At 47.7% G+C, this 14720-nt stretch overlaps 6 protein-coding genes and 1 non-coding gene across 7 annotated transcripts; 3 read left to right on the forward strand and 4 right to left on the reverse strand.

Annotated features, from left to right (window-relative positions):
- Positions 1 to 1035: 1035 nt before the first annotated feature.
- EDB93DRAFT_212777 (uncharacterized protein) lies at positions 1036 to 2438 on the reverse strand. Its single transcript, XM_041455724.1, has 6 exons — positions 1962 to 2438; positions 1811 to 1908; positions 1584 to 1756; positions 1369 to 1529; positions 1226 to 1309; positions 1036 to 1162 (listed from the first exon to the last, which is right to left on the reverse strand). The coding sequence occupies exons 1-6, from the start codon at positions 2238 to 2240 to the stop codon at positions 1157 to 1159; spliced, it is 801 nt and encodes a 266-aa protein (XP_041309599.1). The 5' UTR covers positions 2241 to 2438; the 3' UTR covers positions 1036 to 1156.
- A 453-nt stretch (positions 2439 to 2891) lies between these two features.
- EDB93DRAFT_t48 lies at positions 2892 to 2978 on the forward strand. Its single transcript has one exon. It is a non-coding gene; the product is annotated as a tRNA-Asp (tRNA).
- Positions 2979 to 3680: 702 nt separating this feature from the next.
- On the reverse strand, positions 3681 to 5104 carry EDB93DRAFT_1248649 (surfeit locus protein 6-domain-containing protein; the record flags this gene model as incomplete). The annotated part of the gene is made up of 5 exons (XM_041452744.1): positions 3681 to 3879; positions 3933 to 4285; positions 4344 to 4763; positions 4824 to 4913; positions 4979 to 5104. 5 exons carry the CDS (start codon positions 5102 to 5104, stop codon positions 3681 to 3683), a joined length of 1188 nt encoding a protein of 395 aa, XP_041309600.1.
- Positions 5105 to 5492: 388 nt separating this feature from the next.
- EDB93DRAFT_1082135 (proteasome assembly chaperone 2) lies at positions 5493 to 6488 on the forward strand (the record flags this gene model as incomplete). Its single annotated transcript, XM_041445671.1, has 5 exons — positions 5493 to 5549; positions 5608 to 5764; positions 5815 to 5873; positions 5932 to 6047; positions 6107 to 6488. The coding sequence occupies 5 exons, from the start codon at positions 5493 to 5495 to the stop codon at positions 6486 to 6488; spliced, it is 771 nt and encodes a 256-aa protein (XP_041309601.1).
- Positions 6482 to 10753, reverse strand: EDB93DRAFT_212856 (armadillo-type protein). Its single transcript, XM_041455725.1, has 9 exons — positions 10006 to 10753; positions 9215 to 9954; positions 8925 to 9159; positions 8009 to 8873; positions 7843 to 7959; positions 7421 to 7794; positions 7157 to 7364; positions 6755 to 7107; positions 6482 to 6704 (listed from the first exon to the last, which is right to left on the reverse strand). The coding sequence occupies exons 1-9, from the start codon at positions 10708 to 10710 to the stop codon at positions 6588 to 6590; spliced, it is 3714 nt and encodes a 1237-aa protein (XP_041309602.1). The 5' UTR covers positions 10711 to 10753; the 3' UTR covers positions 6482 to 6587.
- Positions 10754 to 10782: 29 nt separating this feature from the next.
- Positions 10783 to 13114, forward strand: EDB93DRAFT_212965 (uncharacterized protein). Its single transcript, XM_041455726.1, has 10 exons — positions 10783 to 10953; positions 11006 to 11092; positions 11152 to 11193; positions 11249 to 11276; positions 11334 to 11495; positions 11552 to 11636; positions 11691 to 11778; positions 11832 to 11898; positions 11954 to 12271; positions 12321 to 13114. The coding sequence occupies exons 1-10, from the start codon at positions 10910 to 10912 to the stop codon at positions 12999 to 13001; spliced, it is 1602 nt and encodes a 533-aa protein (XP_041309603.1). The 5' UTR covers positions 10783 to 10909; the 3' UTR covers positions 13002 to 13114.
- Positions 13115 to 13226: 112 nt separating this feature from the next.
- Positions 13227 to 14373, reverse strand: EDB93DRAFT_1320276 (uncharacterized protein; the record flags this gene model as incomplete). Its single annotated transcript, XM_041454905.1, has 6 exons — positions 14091 to 14373; positions 14009 to 14037; positions 13617 to 13954; positions 13469 to 13552; positions 13307 to 13414; positions 13227 to 13279 (listed from the first exon to the last, which is right to left on the reverse strand). Exons 1-6 carry the CDS (start codon positions 14145 to 14147, stop codon positions 13227 to 13229), a joined length of 669 nt encoding a protein of 222 aa, XP_041309604.1. The 5' UTR covers positions 14148 to 14373.
- Between the last annotated feature and the right edge of the window lie 347 nt (positions 14374 to 14720).

Below are 14720 nucleotides of genomic sequence, written 5' to 3' on the forward strand. Positions count from 1 at the left end.
TGATTCCAAAAGCTATTTCCAAAGAACATATTAAACAAGCTCGTGATTCCTTGGAACTTCCACAAGTTCAAGGTTTGCTTAGGGAAATTAATCGTTGCCTAACTTCTAGATCAAAGTATGTGGGTCCATCAATCCATCGCGCATCCCCCCAATACACGTTGCCTGTGATAAGCCTTCACACGCGTTGTATCTGCCCCACTTCAGCTCCGCTGATCTATGCCGCTTCGAGTTACAGCAAGACTAAATGCTCCGGGGGCCCTCTCTCGAACTAGAAACGTTCGAGAGAGTCACATTACCCCTTGCCTAGTCATTGCATGTTTTCAACCTCGATAGCGTTCTTCGCTATGACATTCATCATGATGTTTTGTCCTTTGTCCTAATCATACTTAGCCCTGGACCCTTTCCCACTTACCTCACAATTAAGTAGTTATATATCTGTATTTTTTAGTTTGTGTGAAATTAGCCAGTCCTATCGGGGGGACTCTATTCAGAGAACTAGATACGATGATTAATAGTACCAGTATACGATGCACAGCAAAGAAAAAGCACAAGCACGAGACGAGCCCGCAATGCAAACATGTCGTGACTGCGTATTTCCTGCAGCTGACACCAGAATACTCATATCAAGTGCAGTAGGCGTCCCTGTCGTGGAAGTCGAGGTGGCGGCGGGTTGAGAATGCGATGACGCTTGGGCTCGGACTTGACCATGCAATTGCTGCGTTGTTGAGGTTTGGTTGCTGAGTCGGTGTTGAGCCGAGAGGGAGGTAAGAGTGAGGACAGACGACCTAGGAGCGCATGAGAATGTAACAATGAAGAGAGGTGGATCACGCACATGTTGCGAAAAGGGCATGTTTCTGCGTCAGTCATGTGATTGGAGTCACTGTCAGAGTATCGTGTGCTCCCCTTCCTAAAGGCTCAAGTGATCTGGAAGCGTCGTTCGCATTCTCGACTTCTCATCGTCAGGCACCATCAGGACCTAGAAAACAAACATACTCACCAATCAGTCAAGCAAACAGCCTACCCTCAATATTCATATTTCACAGACTTGACACCAAGACGATTCACAGCGCCGCAAAAATGACATTCATAGTCAACCCCAGAGAGTGATAGTATCTTCTGTTCAACGAAGACCTTCATCACAATCTTCGTGCCTGGTTCAATGCTTGACCATTTGTGGCGTGTAAGCAGGGTTGCTTGCGTGCCCCCGTCAATGCACAAATCGTACTTTCCTTTCTCTATATAATGTCTTCGGATTTTGGGCTTCAATCGCGTCGCGTTCAAACAGAAATCGGAGCATATGATTGAGTCGCTAAAGATAATTTGACAAGTAAGCTGCCACGAGAAGAATTTCGAGGTCAGAGACCGAACCTGATATGAGGTGCACCAGTTTACTGATATCGTTTGCTGGCGGCCTGCTGCATCTACCAGGGTCACGCAGCCAGGCGCGACGCTTCCGGGTATAATTGATGCAGATGGTGTCGCGAAGGCCTGTTCGGTGCTCTGAGGACGCTCCTCCAGCCTCCGCAAAACTTTATAGAGTTCGTGTATTTCACGTCGACTTTGTGTTTGGGACGACAACTAACCATAGAGTAATGAGTGAATGCAAGCAATCACCAGGGAGTAGAACACAACCAAATACTGCGTCAGATAATGGTCGATGTCAGTTGAGCATGCGGTGATAGCTTGCGTAACAGATGCATATGCGAGATGCCATTTTTGGAACTTTTCCAGGTGGGCTGAGGTGTCTTGCAACTTCCTAAGTGCGACTAAGTGTTAGATAAATTCAAGCCCACATTCACAAGTGGTTTACCTAGCTGAGAGGTCTCTCCGATAACTCCACAAGTAACAGCACAGTTGATGGAGTCGCGATCCTAGGTCATCTAAAGCTGCCTTGTTCTGATCGCATCTCTGTGATGGCCCTTGAGATCCAAAAACATTCTCATCATTTCATAAGCACTCACAATTATAAGTTGAAGGATTCCCAATAATCCGCCAATAGCCACGTTCATCGGAGTCCCGACAAGCAAACGTGTCAAAGGCTGTACCAAGGACAAAGTTACCTGAGCGATGTCAGAAGCTTCGCAGGCAGAGGATGCGCCCCAAGGGCACATGACAGAGCTATGGCCCTCGTGGTTGGCGGTTATTGAGTTGTGTTGTGTCCATCCTTGATTTTTATGGCGCTTCAAACGTATTGCAATGACCTTTGCGAACACCTGGAACAACTTGAACGGAAAGGGCATTTCGGTTAGATGGCAATGACAGCAGAGGATAAGTGATTCTCTTTTTGCGTCTAAGATTTGGCTAGGGGAGACTAGAGGATAGGTGAGATGTCAGTGGAGAGCGAAGGAAGGAGGGCAGGAAGGCGGTTGAGGTACTTGACCGAAATGACCATCAGGAAGCCATCGATGAGTCTACTGGCTGTGCGCAACACAGCCCTAGCTCAAGAAGTTCTACTAATCAAATTCATACAATGCCACGAAGAAGAGTTTCACGCAAAGTTCACACAGAAACTGTTTCAGCATGATGTGAACATGAGGTGCATGACTTTTTCAATGTTTGTTCAGGCCGTTGGTTCGCGACAGGTTGCTGACGATTCTTGGACTTCAAGGACAAAGGCCACGGGACAGGGTGCCTATGAGACGGTGTTTGCAGAATTTAATATTTATCGTCGACTTGTCCTGCGACGCATTCAGTGGTTCCCGTCTGCAGAAAAAGCTGCGTATTTTGAAGTGAATGATTCACGTCGATATTCCAGATGCGCTGTTTATCCCATGATGTGCTCGAGCTCGCGGAGGTGCGGTTAGGTGTTGACGAAGTGATGAAGTGTTAGTGACGGGTAGTATTTCAGAAAGATTCCTGATCAATTAGTATAAGGACGGAGCCCCAACATGTCTCTGGTAGTATATCGGATAGTACACCCGCCTGTCATGAACAAAACACGACCGCGGGAGAGCGGGGTTCGACTCCCCGCCAGAGAGTTTTTTATAATTTCTTTTTCAGTTCTCAATCTGGTGACCTATTGAATACGTGCGTTTCTTTGATCAAGTGCATTATTTGGGAACTACTCCGCTACCTGTACGATTGTAACATACAAGTTGCCAGTCTGCCAAACGTCGAAGGCGACAATCAGGAGTTTTTCTACGAGAGTTTTGCGATTTAAGCTATCTCGAAACCTTTCAAAACATTCAGATATACTGACTTAAACATGGCGCAAAGTTCGAATATGATGCGGAAAAGGGAGATAACGAATCAGAGGCAGAACCAAATTCATCCTGGACGCACAGAACGATGACTAGCAACTGTCCAATTGGACACACCTGCCATGATCTACTACGTGGCGATAAACGGGCAAGTTGCACAGGAGTGCTGAGAGTGACTAGTGACCGATGAATTGCGGCACGCTATCATTAGCTAGTAGCGTAGGTTTGGCCCCATCTCCAGCGACGTGCCAGAAATATGGTAGCACAGTAAGCAGGAGCCTGGAAGCTGTTGATTGCTTGACCATTGGTCAACGGCGTTCCAACTTCCCAGAGAACGTCAACGAGTCGTTTCGTATAAACCACTCCGTCGTAGTCCCGTCACATGCGTGTTGATCGAACTAAATTTGCAGGGCGGCACAGCTAGTTAAATGATCCACTTGAAACGAGATCAACCCTAAGCATACATCAGCGCTACAGTACCTATTTGTGCTTGCCCGTAGCTTTCCCTTTACCCTTATGGAAAGCCTTGCCCTCAAAACCAGGTCGAGCTTTAGTTGCCCCCTTTGACGACGAGGACTTTCTTTTATCATTCCGTCGCTCGTTTCGCATCGCGATGTTATCTGAGCGTTTCTTCTGCTTTGCAGCCATGGACGCTACGACTTGGTCTTTCCTCTCCTCCCTGCGATAAGATGAGTGTCAATGAAAAAATCAAGTATATTATTGACGGCTTACCAGGACTTCTTGCTCTTCGCTTTCTCCTTTTCTTTCCGTTTGATTGCTTTCTTGAGGCGCGCTTCATCGTCCTTGACCTTGACGCCTTCAACACGCGCCTCCGCTTTTGCCCAACGACTCTTATCTTCTACAGTCTTGCGTTTGTCCTCCGGCATTGAGTCCAATTTTTCCCTCCGCGAAGCGAGCTGGGACAAGGCCTGATGAGGATTGGAAGACGTCTTGAGCGATGCAGCCTTTTTGCTCGAACTCCCAGCCACCACAGAAAATGATACATTGGTCAATGGACCATCGGAACGACCAGATGCCGCAATTTCTTTTGAAGCGACTGGAAAGTGCGGAACAAGTAGCTGATTCTGTTTGTCAAGCACAAAGAGATGAACTCGAGCTCGAGCCTGGCAAGATGCAACATACCTTGACAGGAACACCCTTCGTCACTTCCTTCTTGCTCACTTTTTTGCCTTCAACCTCTGCCTTGCGCCTTTCTTTTGTCTCTTTTCGTCTTTTTTCACGAAGCGCGGCGCGTTGCTTTCTCCTTTGCTCCAAAAGCTCGTCTTTATCTCCTGGTTCTCCACCACCTTGTCCACCACGTCGGAGAGCTGCCATGCGCAAATGTAATTTCTCTCGGAGGGCAGCGATGCTCTCTGGTTGAGCCATGGGTACTATGGTGTCGAGTGGGGCGGTCACAGCGGTATCGATGAGATCCACGTCATCCACTTGCATAGCTTCATCGTTGGCATCAGAATCGGACCCAGGTACCGTAGCTTTCCCCTTCCCCTTAAGAGCAGCTTCATTCTGAAGGTCGATGACTGACTTTCGGTTGGCAGGGTCCAGCTAGGAAAAGAAGAACTCAAAATCGAAAGGGAACATCAAGAAGCGATGATAATGGCTGACCTTATCCCTGCGAGCCTTTTTTGATGCTTCCTTCGCAGCTTGTTTGGACGCCTTCTTGTTTTTGCTATGTTTTTGATACTTGGACGAAACCTGTCCGACACGCACAACACCATTCAGATTTCATCATTAAACGATTGAAAATTTAAGTAACGCACATTGCCGTCTGCATCATGATCGTCTTTGGGCAGGTAGTGCTTGGCGGGTATCAAATTTAGTAAAGCCTCGAAGGTGTCATTATGCGCCTCGACTGAGGCGCGCAGGACTTCGAGTGGTGTGAGCATTGGACCTTGTATGTATTTGTTCGTTGCTGGTGAGATGTGTTAGTTGGGGTTCGAGGAAGAAGAGGGAAGGGTTCATTGCGCACCCAGCCAGAAGGACAAATAAACCGACTAAACAGCGGTGGGCTACAGACGAAACGAAACGAAACTCAGACAAAAAACAACCAAATGAAAATAAGGTCGAACGAAAACACACACCTCTAATCAACACACCATTAAGGTCGAACGCAATGGAAGGAGGAGTGAGAAGAGGACTATGACAGGGGGGTAACAATCGTAATCAGTACCTGGTTCGTCAGTCACCAACCACTACGGCCATCATCGCACATAAGACCAAATCGACGCGTGTAGCAGCATACTCTCAGCTTTTGTACTGTGCAACCTGCAAGCCATGACATTTTATCACCCGACTACTCATTTCAGTACAAAGGGCAAAGTCCTCGTCGTTGTGCGTATGCCAATATTCGATTCAAGACAGCTCACTGAAGACAAACCCTCCAAGGCAGCCAGTGGTTTCTGTCGCGAACGTCGCACAGCTCGCGGCTGACCTCCTCATCGCTTCGCTTTCCTTGCATCGCGTAGGCATATTCGACCCTAGGAGCTTAGTTCCCGTCGTTGGAGCTCGCGAAGACAATCTTCCGGGCGTCACAACACCACTCGAGCGTATGTCTTAGTTCATGGGCTGCCAGAGTCTGGGCTAACAGATAGGCTAGTGTTTGGTCGCGATGATCTTAATATCGCAGTCATACAACAACGTTCACCTGTATTAAAGGTAGTAAAGCCGTCACTCAGACGTGATTTTTTACCGTGCTGATCATGCATCCCACCAGTCCTCGAAGCAGGATTTTGTTGACTCCCTGTTGGAATTCATTCGTACCTCAGGAGTCTCAGCTGTCCTCGTCATCGGCGGAGTAGATATGTCCAACAGGACTGATCCTCAGATGCTGTTGAGTTGCAATAATTCAAAATCTGAGTTGTGAATTGATGTTCTTCCGATCCTTCCAGTACACCCACTTGTCAGATCGTCCCACCTGGAACACCTGATCTGACGTCTGGTCCACTGGCCGCTCTCACGACCCTGCCAATACCCTTCTACGCTTCACCCGTCTCCCAATTCCTGCATACCGATGCAGAAATGACAGACATACCTTTCATACCAGGCGGAGGGTTAGCTCGTCGAATATTCTCCTCACTTTCTGACACATGGCAAATCCCGATTGCATGCCTGTTGCAATATGTCATGGAGGGGGATAACAGAGCAGACGCCCAGCTCATGGCAGCTGTAGTATCCAAGGTGTTGCAAGTAGAGGTCCCTAACTGGAAGCAACCTAGCAGTTGGGGTCATGGTCTTTTCGGTACCCCTCATGATCAAACATTGTACGGTTGACGAGTGTATTCTACAGCCTAGTGCGGATGTTGACAAAAACAATCGAGTAATGATCCAAAAACAAATCTACACGCGCTTTTTGCTAGCCTGCGCTGAACTTTATTGATGTTTTCCAGCAATGCCAGTACGGTTTCGGCCTTTTTTCTTGGCGGCTTGAGACAGCGACACATAAGCATACGGATCCACACCGCCTTTCTTGACGTCACCACCGGCTTTCTGTAATAAATCATCAGACCCTGCGAGTACGACCACAGCAGACAACCGACCTTTGCCTTAAACTCGTGGCCTAGTTTTGGCTCGGTGGGTCGCTTGTGTTTCTTCGTAGTAGTGGCAGAACCATCAGCCATCTCAACATCTTCATCTTCGTCCTTATTCTCGCGACGTCTTTTTTTAGTATCTTTGTTGAACTTGATGCGTCCATTCGGTCCACGGGTAAAGCCATCCATTGAGGTCATACTCTCCTTATATGCACTGCCTGCAACGTCTTTGGCAGCCTTCCGAGAGCTGATTTCAATGTCAGACTCCTCGTCCTCGTTGATAACAATCTTCCCAGTGTCAGTGTCAGTTTTGAAGTGGCCTGCGTCTTGACCTGGCTTGCGGCGTCGGTTGGCTTGGGCATCTGTAAAAGAGGTAAATGATACGGATGCAAGCACATGATAAACACCCACTGGTCAATCGCGATGCAACACCCTGCAAGAGGTCCATCGGTTCGTCATCGTCCACCCGCAGACGCACTCCCTGCTCAATTCCCTTCCGTTTTGGTCCCGCCATGGGTCGAGATGCCTGCTCATCTTCGTCGCTGTCGCCCAACTCGCTTTCACTGCCATACAGAACGTCCTCAAAGGCATCACCTGTAGGAACCTTTCCTTTGGTTGCCTGGATAAAGTCATCAGCGATGGTAAATTATAGACGCTCAGGGGAAAACAACCAACCTCCTCCTCTTCGTCATCGTCCTCTTGAGCTTTCTTCCTTTTAGCTCTTTCCTTCCTTTTCTTGATATTCACCAACACCTTTGCGGCTTGATCCTCACCTGCCGCTTGATACACGTCGTTCCACCCAAACCTCCTAATCATCCGCTCGAAGATATGGCGGACCTTTGTTTTGAAATGGTTCTTGTGATCATGAGACCAGCCGAGGAGTGCAGGGACAAGTTGTTTTATATGCGGTCGTAGCAATTCAACAGGTAAAGTATGAATCGCAAGCTTTATGTACCCGAGCGTAGACTTGATGATCTCACGGTTGGTAGAGGATAGGAAAACAAGAAGAGTCGTGAAGATCTCTGTCTGCATCTGGGTATCGATGGAATCTACTCAAATCATTAGATAAGTTGCGGTGATGACGTCTACTTACATACCTCTGAATTCAAAAACGAGACGGGAGATGGCGGTTACGGTCGCACTGATCATGTGCGGTGAAGCTCCTGCTAAGCCTCCTGCAACCATGGTCATGTACTCGTTGATGCTTGCTTGTGCTGCAAAGAGTACGTCGGTAGCTGGACTTTCAGTGCGATCACAACTCACCTTCGGCACCATCCTCATCCATTCCATCTACCATGCTCCTCTTTACTATACCACCGTGGCTCATCTTTTGACCCATAGCAACAATGAGCTCGAAAGCAGCCAACCGGGCTTTCTCTGATGGCTCCTTCGTACCCAAGACAGCCTCTGGGATAAGCGAAGGAATGACGTGCAAAGACTCGCTAGGTATCCGAAGTATCAGCAGAGAGAGCAAGGTGAACCGATCTTTCTTTGCAGCAGGTGAAAGCCCAACAGAAAGCTCTTCCAGACGTTGGAAAGTCTGGAGCGGGTCCTCTTCTACTTTACCGTGCTCCAGAAGCTTCGCTAGAATCTTGTAACCACGCTTTTGTACGCCGTTGTCCTTGTGACAGAGCACCTCCTGCGCAAGGCACGTCGAGAACAGAGCGGCGACATCTTGTGCATCCAGGAAGGGAAGGAGGAGAATTAAAAGGTCTTGCATCATTGCGGTGGTGTTCCCGTTGTCTAATTGTTGGAGGCTTTGACGGAAAAGGTCAACGACCTTGCGATAGGCCTTTGCAATGTCTTGCTTCTCTGCGAGTCCAGCCCAAACACCGATGACGTCGCCCACCATGCCACGATTATCCCTATCTACGCTACCGAAGACGTTGAAGAAAACAGCGAACCAACTCTCTACTTGGGTCTTGAGGAAAGTAAGGTTCTCAGAAGCTTGTTCGGGGGTAATTGCGTTATCAGTTCTCGAGGACTCTTCCATGTCTGTGTCGACCTGGGATGCGATGGTCTTGTTGGACTCTATCAAAACCTTCAGGCCCTTTAGTACAGGTGGCCGAAGATCAGGTTGGGTGTAAAGTAACTGAGAAAGGAGTTGCGAGAATGCCGGTGTAAGAGCCTAAAATGATATCCATCAACATCAAAGCCTGCATACGAGCACCGCACGTACTGTCTTGATATCAGGAGGCGCATGGCAATAACCCGCAAATCCAGTCCATATCTGAGCGACAAGCACACTCCACACTTTCGCCTCTGATTGCCTTCCTTCACTATCAGCCTTTTGCTGCAAATTGAACATCCGCTCGCTCATGGGCACAAAGTATGAGACAAAATGGCCAAGGAGAGACGGGTGGGGTTGGTTAAGCATAGGTAAAAGGAACGCGCGTGGTTCTTTGCCTGCTTCACTGAAATATATACATATTCAGCCCTAATCTCTTTTCCCGTTTCAAAATGACTCACCGATCTGAGGGCTCTAAATTCAAAGGAATAGCTTCAAGAAGCACGGCGGGACCCACTACTCGCATAGCCGTCGAAAGCACATCATCAGCGGCTTCCTTGTGCTCAAAGCCTTTTTGGATCCGCAGATCGGCAATTTTCGACACCAGAGGCATGAGCAAAGCCTCTGTAGCAGTAGTAGACTTCGCAGGGTCCACACGAACGCCCAAATTTGAGACCAGAGCTGAAATAACCGAAAGCAGCTCCTGCATGGCGGATGCAAAGGACAGGGAGTCGAGGGCTTTCGTCATTTGCGAGATGATGCTTCGCAGGGGCGATTTTCCAGCTTCGCCGTCGGAAATGGAGTTTTTCACGATAGAAGACGTGATACACCGTGTAAGTAAAGCCAGAGATTCCGCAACAGCTTTACGAGTTTGTGGGTTCTTCGTCTCAAAGTACGACCACACCGTTTTCCACACTTTGTTTAATTCAGCAGCACAGGCCGATGCATCCGCAACATGATATGCAAACATTGCATCTCCTAGAACACGAATCCAAGATGGAGAGATAGAATTATCGGCTTTTGTTGGCGGAGACTCCAGGACGGCATTTAGAACGGCTGGGATTTGTTCGATTGCACTGGCAGTGCCGGTCGTAGTAGATGCCGTAAAAAGATCGGAAAGAATCGAGTATGCAGCCTGAGAGAGGTATGGGTTTCCTAATCGTGGAAGGGTCAAGAGTGTGGTGGTGATGGGTGGAATGGCCTTGCGAATATCTATGTTAGCAGACAGTAATTTAAAAACTATTTGACATACATCGATGGGAAGATTTGGAAGTACTGGGCGCAAGAACGCAAGGAGATGGATAGCTGTTTCTGCAGCTGAGGTATCGGACCCTTTTCCTGATGATTTTGATTTCGGTAGGGCACCAGAGCTTGCTTGCTGAAGCGCAATATGAGCCCACTCAGCCACCCGCTGAGCATAAGGATGCCGAATTAAAGGACTCGGTGGGAAGGAAAGAACATCTTTTACGATGTCAGCTGCTTTCTTGCGCACTTTTGGTCGAGGATCCAGACATAATTGCAGTATTGATGCAAATGATTGGCGGACCGCAGAAACGTCTAGTTGCGATTTGTCAAGGGCTTTGAATACAGCATTGTACAGAGTCAATTGTGACCTCAGTGGAGGGGCATGTGCCATCAAGGCAGGAAAAAGTGGTGCGGTCAACGATAGAAGTGTATTGAGATTGGTCTGGATAACTGGCGGAGGGACGAAGGGAGCCACTAGAGCAAGGAGATACAGTTCTGCGGGTAGTACGTCTCCATCTCCAAGTGAAGTCTCCTTCTTTTGAATGCTTCCATCGAGAGTTGTGATCAATGCAGCAAAATAAGCCGTAGGCGTCCTGTCCGTATGCTTTTCCTGAAACGTCGATTCTAGAGCCTGAAGCAGGTTTGCTGGTGCTTTCTGGTGGGCAAGATTTGAGGTCGTGTGAGGCCGTATCTTGGCTAATGCCTCCTCCATGACGATCACTTACAACTGTAAATGACCGTCCTACTGATATGCAGATCAAAATTTTGATTATGTAATACCCAAGACTACTTTGAGTAAGTCAACTTAACGGCTATTAGTAGTAGTGACATGTAGACCTTTTCTTTCCCGAATCCTCCCCATAGGTACAACATTTCATGTACACGACCTTCACGACAAGACTCGCATAAATATGCCTGAAGGTTCCACCACGCCTTGGTCTTATGTCTTAATTCGGTGAGGTCAACAACATACCAAGGTTGACGGAATTTGACTGCGGTGTTATTAGGTTACTCTTCAAATTTGTGCTGAAGATATTCTATGGGACCATTGTCGTCGAGAATGCTGATCTTATACCGAAGACCGGGCAACCATGGTCCGTCCCCAGTTAGGTCATCCTCCATCAGCTAACTTGAAAATGGTTTCGCGACTCAGCATTGTCTGCGCCAACCACCCTAATTCCCTTACGGATGCACTGTAAGAATACATCTACTCTGACCAAGCGCGTTAACTCATAGTTTGTATACGTCAGTCTTCTAGTAACCTCTATGCCGTCCAAAGTAAGCAACTTCGACCTTCAACCTGACGTCACCACTTGGCCCACAATTGCTATGTAGACGCGTAATATGCTGCGGCTCACGGCAAAATCCACTCAATTCGGCCATCGGACATTTACCAGCTGGTTGGTCGAATCAGCAGGCACTGTGCCTATCAAGCGGCGCAAAGACTACAATAACACCGAGGTTGATAACAGTCAAGCTATGGACAAGCTAATGGATGTAAGATATGCCTATAGTATACATAGGAGATCTGACGATCCAATTAAATCTAACAGGCACTCGAAGTTGGAGATGCAGTTTGTTTATTTCCGGAGGGGGCAAGTCGCTATCACCCTACCATTGCCCCTCTCAAGACAGGAGGTTTGTTAACTGATTAGTGACTGTTAATGTTTACTTCACCGAGTTATCTTCTAGTGGCTCGTATTCTTTCGGATGTCTTGAGTCGTAATCGTGACGATCCAAACTTTTCCATATCCATTCTGACGTGCTCAATCACTTACATGTAATCAACTACTGTGGTTCTTCCGCCTAGTCGCTTACCGCGTGAAATTGTAGGCATCGACAACATTTCAGATCAGATGTCCTGGTGACATTCAACCCCCCAATGACGTTCACTCCCAAGGTGCGTGCATACGTATAACCATATAAAGCACTTCATTTAATTTTCTGTGGTTTAGGACAATCCAGAGCTCCTCGCTCCCGTGCAATACGAAGAAATTCGGGCTGTGACTGCACGGATGCAGCAACAAATTAGTTCCCGAACGATTGACTCGCCATCTTGGGAATTTGTGAGATCCGCGAAGATGGCGACACGCCTATATGCACCTCTTGGGACTCGTATGAGCCTAGGAGATTATGTGCGAATCACCAGAACATTTGTCGAGGCATTCAAAGCTTCTGACGATACTCAAAAGAGCAAACGTATTACTGAAGATCAGTCTCTCGACTTCACCAAGGAGGACATTGAGCTCAACCAACTGCGTCGTGACCTCAAGGTAATGCAGCTTTTAACGAATGTACCAGTTTCTAAATTACCGTCAAAAGACTTATCAAGACCGGCTTGCTCTCTGGGGTATCAAAGACGATCGCATTGCGCGACCCCTCTCCTTGGGAACGATCACCATGCGAATGGCTATTCGACTGACATGGTTCATATGTCTGTTCACCATCTCTCTTCCAGGCCTGGTGCTCTGGACCCCCGTATTCATTACCACATTCATCGCCGTCCGGAATTTCAAGAGAACTGGACCAGTCTGGGACACCTTTGATGAAATTGCGCAATATAAACTTGTCTATGGGCTTTTTTCGGGCCTATCCGTCTGGGCTGCTTGTATTCTATTGACGCTTCCTTCCGCCGCGTTCACAACATTTCTTGTCCCTGCAATGATGTGGATGACCCTGAGATGGACGGAAGACGCGATATCGGCTTTTCGCGCTTTTATGGCATTGGCGAGGCTCCTATGTGTTGGGAAGAAGACGCTGAGCGAGATACGAGTGACGAGGCGGGATCTGCATTCGCGATTGATGAATCTTGCTGTGGGGACTTTGGGATTAACGGATGATCCCGAGAAGTTTTTCATCGAACGCGGGGGTAAGCAGAAGGGTCGTGTGAGAAGCACCTGGGACAGCGGAGCCAAGTACTTCTCTGTCAGAAGGAGGCGGAAGAGAGACTGGAATGAGACGTTGAGGCTGTATGACCAGGTGGATTATCCCGAAGATGGTTGAAGAGGGGCTGTGCGAATGAGATGTTATATCCGCCCTACTGATGTTTGGTATTTTGTACATACATCTAGACAATCGCCTTTTGGTTATATAAGTGGAGGGAGCGACTTGTAATAAACATATTTACAAAATGCGTACGTACATACAGTAAGTGCTGCAAAAGGTATCCAAAACATGTACAAGTAAAACCGAAACGCAGTCCGATTGGTCGTGAGGGGAAGAAAGGCACTATACATTTGTACCATAAGTTGGAACGGGTTTGTATGGTCTGAAGCGATGACCTAAAATGGGTGAATATGATCTGTTACCAGCAGCCCACTTATGGCCGCGGTCCGCAGCCACACCAGTTATGATGACGCCAGCTCCGACAGCAAAGCCTAAAACCCAAGAAACCGCGTTTAAGACATAACCAACACCTTTGCAAACCATATTAGGGCCAACAAGACGAGAAAGCAACGCAAAAAACTAACCAGGCTTAGCGTGTTCGAAGGACGGGAATCGGTCCTTGCGGTACAGCTCGGTGACGAGAATGAACGTCACAAGTTGGAACACAGCTGCGGAGTGACGATGATGATGATGATGATGCCCCATGATACCACGTGCTTCATAACGACTTACCGTGCAATATGACTAGACCTGCGACGGCTCTCCAGACCCTTCTCCTTCTGGAGTGGGTGCTTATGCCGATGACCAAAGCGACTAAACCCATCGCTGCAAAACCGACACCAAGCTCGGTGAAATATTGAGCAGAGGTCCACAGAGCACAGAACAAGCGGTTTTCGTTATCACATTTGTCTTGTACGCGGGAAGGAAATTGACGACATTCGTAATCGGAGTATTCCAGACGTCCGCCTTTGGAGGGGCCAGGGATGCTGATGGCAGAAGACTCGCATCGTTCCATTAGCCCATAGCGAACTGTTACATGCGTGTTCGCGGTGTCATATCTTGCAATAAGCCTTCAAATACAATATGTCAGGGTATTTGGTGGTTAAAAGGTTCTCTGGGCGAACCAATCCGGGAGACGTGAAGATAATATATTCTGAGACCCCCCTGGATGAGTGTGGCTCATGAAATGGGAGTTGAACGACGTACGATGACAAGAATGACGACTACAGCGACAAAAGTCGCTGCATACGATGTTTTCCTCATTACAGGGGATGTTTTGAAGGAGATTGGGAGAGAGCAAAGTAATATTTGTGAGGCTCCACAGCTTGTTGAATATGTCTTGCCATGTCCTTTTATTGTTAGTATTATGTAACGACAATTACCGGATCGGTCGGTACCAATGCGATATCTTCGACCATTCGCGCAAATATCTCAGTTATTGCCCTGATGCTCCGGTGAGAGAGACATCCGTGGAAGGAAGTGCGTATACATCGCATTAACTAAATCGTTCTATCGTTGTTTCTGAGCCTGTTTTATACATCATGATGGTGTTTCTAACTTTAAGAGACTCGGATCCCAAAATACAGTGAGATGTAGTATTCATAGAATATTGAAATCCATGACGTCGACGGTCGTTTATGTTATCGCTTCTCTTTGCTTGTTCGTAATGTCCGCTGCCGCATCGTTGAACAATTATGTTACTGTCCAAATAAATAATATGTTATCCGCCACAATAATTTTGGATATCTCAGAATCCGGAACATATTCCTCTGTTACCATCACTGCGTGTAATAGATTCTTGTAAAAACATTTCCACTCACGATGGTATTTTACAAT

Source organism: Suillus bovinus (genome assembly GCF_016758785.1).
Source record: "Suillus bovinus strain UH-Sbo-P2 chromosome Unknown EDB93scaffold_15, whole genome shotgun sequence".
Taxonomy (NCBI): domain Eukaryota; kingdom Fungi; phylum Basidiomycota; class Agaricomycetes; order Boletales; family Suillaceae; genus Suillus; species Suillus bovinus.

Excerpts from the sequence above, each read along its gene's own strand:
- EDB93DRAFT_212777 (XM_041455724.1), bottom strand. The coding sequence starts at position 2,240 with ATGCCCTTTCCGTTCAAGTTGTTCCAGGTGTTCGCAAAGGTCATTGCA. Across the intron at positions 1,909-1,961 it reads GAATCCTTCAACTTATAATT|AGATGCGATCAGAACAAGGC; the intron begins GTGAGTGCTTAT and ends GGGCCATCACAG. Across the intron at positions 1,310-1,368 it reads ACTGGTGCACCTCATATCAG|CGACTCAATCATATGCTCCG; the intron begins GTTCGGTCTCTG and ends AATTATCTTTAG.
- EDB93DRAFT_212856 (XM_041455725.1), bottom strand. The coding sequence starts at position 10,710 with ATGGAGGAGGCATTAGCCAAGATACGGCCTCACACGACCTCAAATCTT. Across the intron at positions 9,160-9,214 it reads AATTTAGAGCCCTCAGATCG|TGAAGCAGGCAAAGAACCAC; the intron begins GTGAGTCATTTT and ends TATATATTTCAG. Across the intron at positions 8,874-8,924 it reads CGCCTCCTGATATCAAGACA|GCTCTTACACCGGCATTCTC; the intron begins GTACGTGCGGTG and ends ATATCATTTTAG.
- EDB93DRAFT_212965 (XM_041455726.1), top strand. The coding sequence starts at position 10,910 with ATGCCTGAAGGTTCCACCACGCCTTGGTCTTATGTCTTAATTCG. Across the intron at positions 11,899-11,953 it reads CAATGACGTTCACTCCCAAG|GACAATCCAGAGCTCCTCGC; the intron begins GTGCGTGCATAC and ends TCTGTGGTTTAG. Across the intron at positions 12,272-12,320 it reads AACTGCGTCGTGACCTCAAG|ACTTATCAAGACCGGCTTGC; the intron begins GTAATGCAGCTT and ends TACCGTCAAAAG.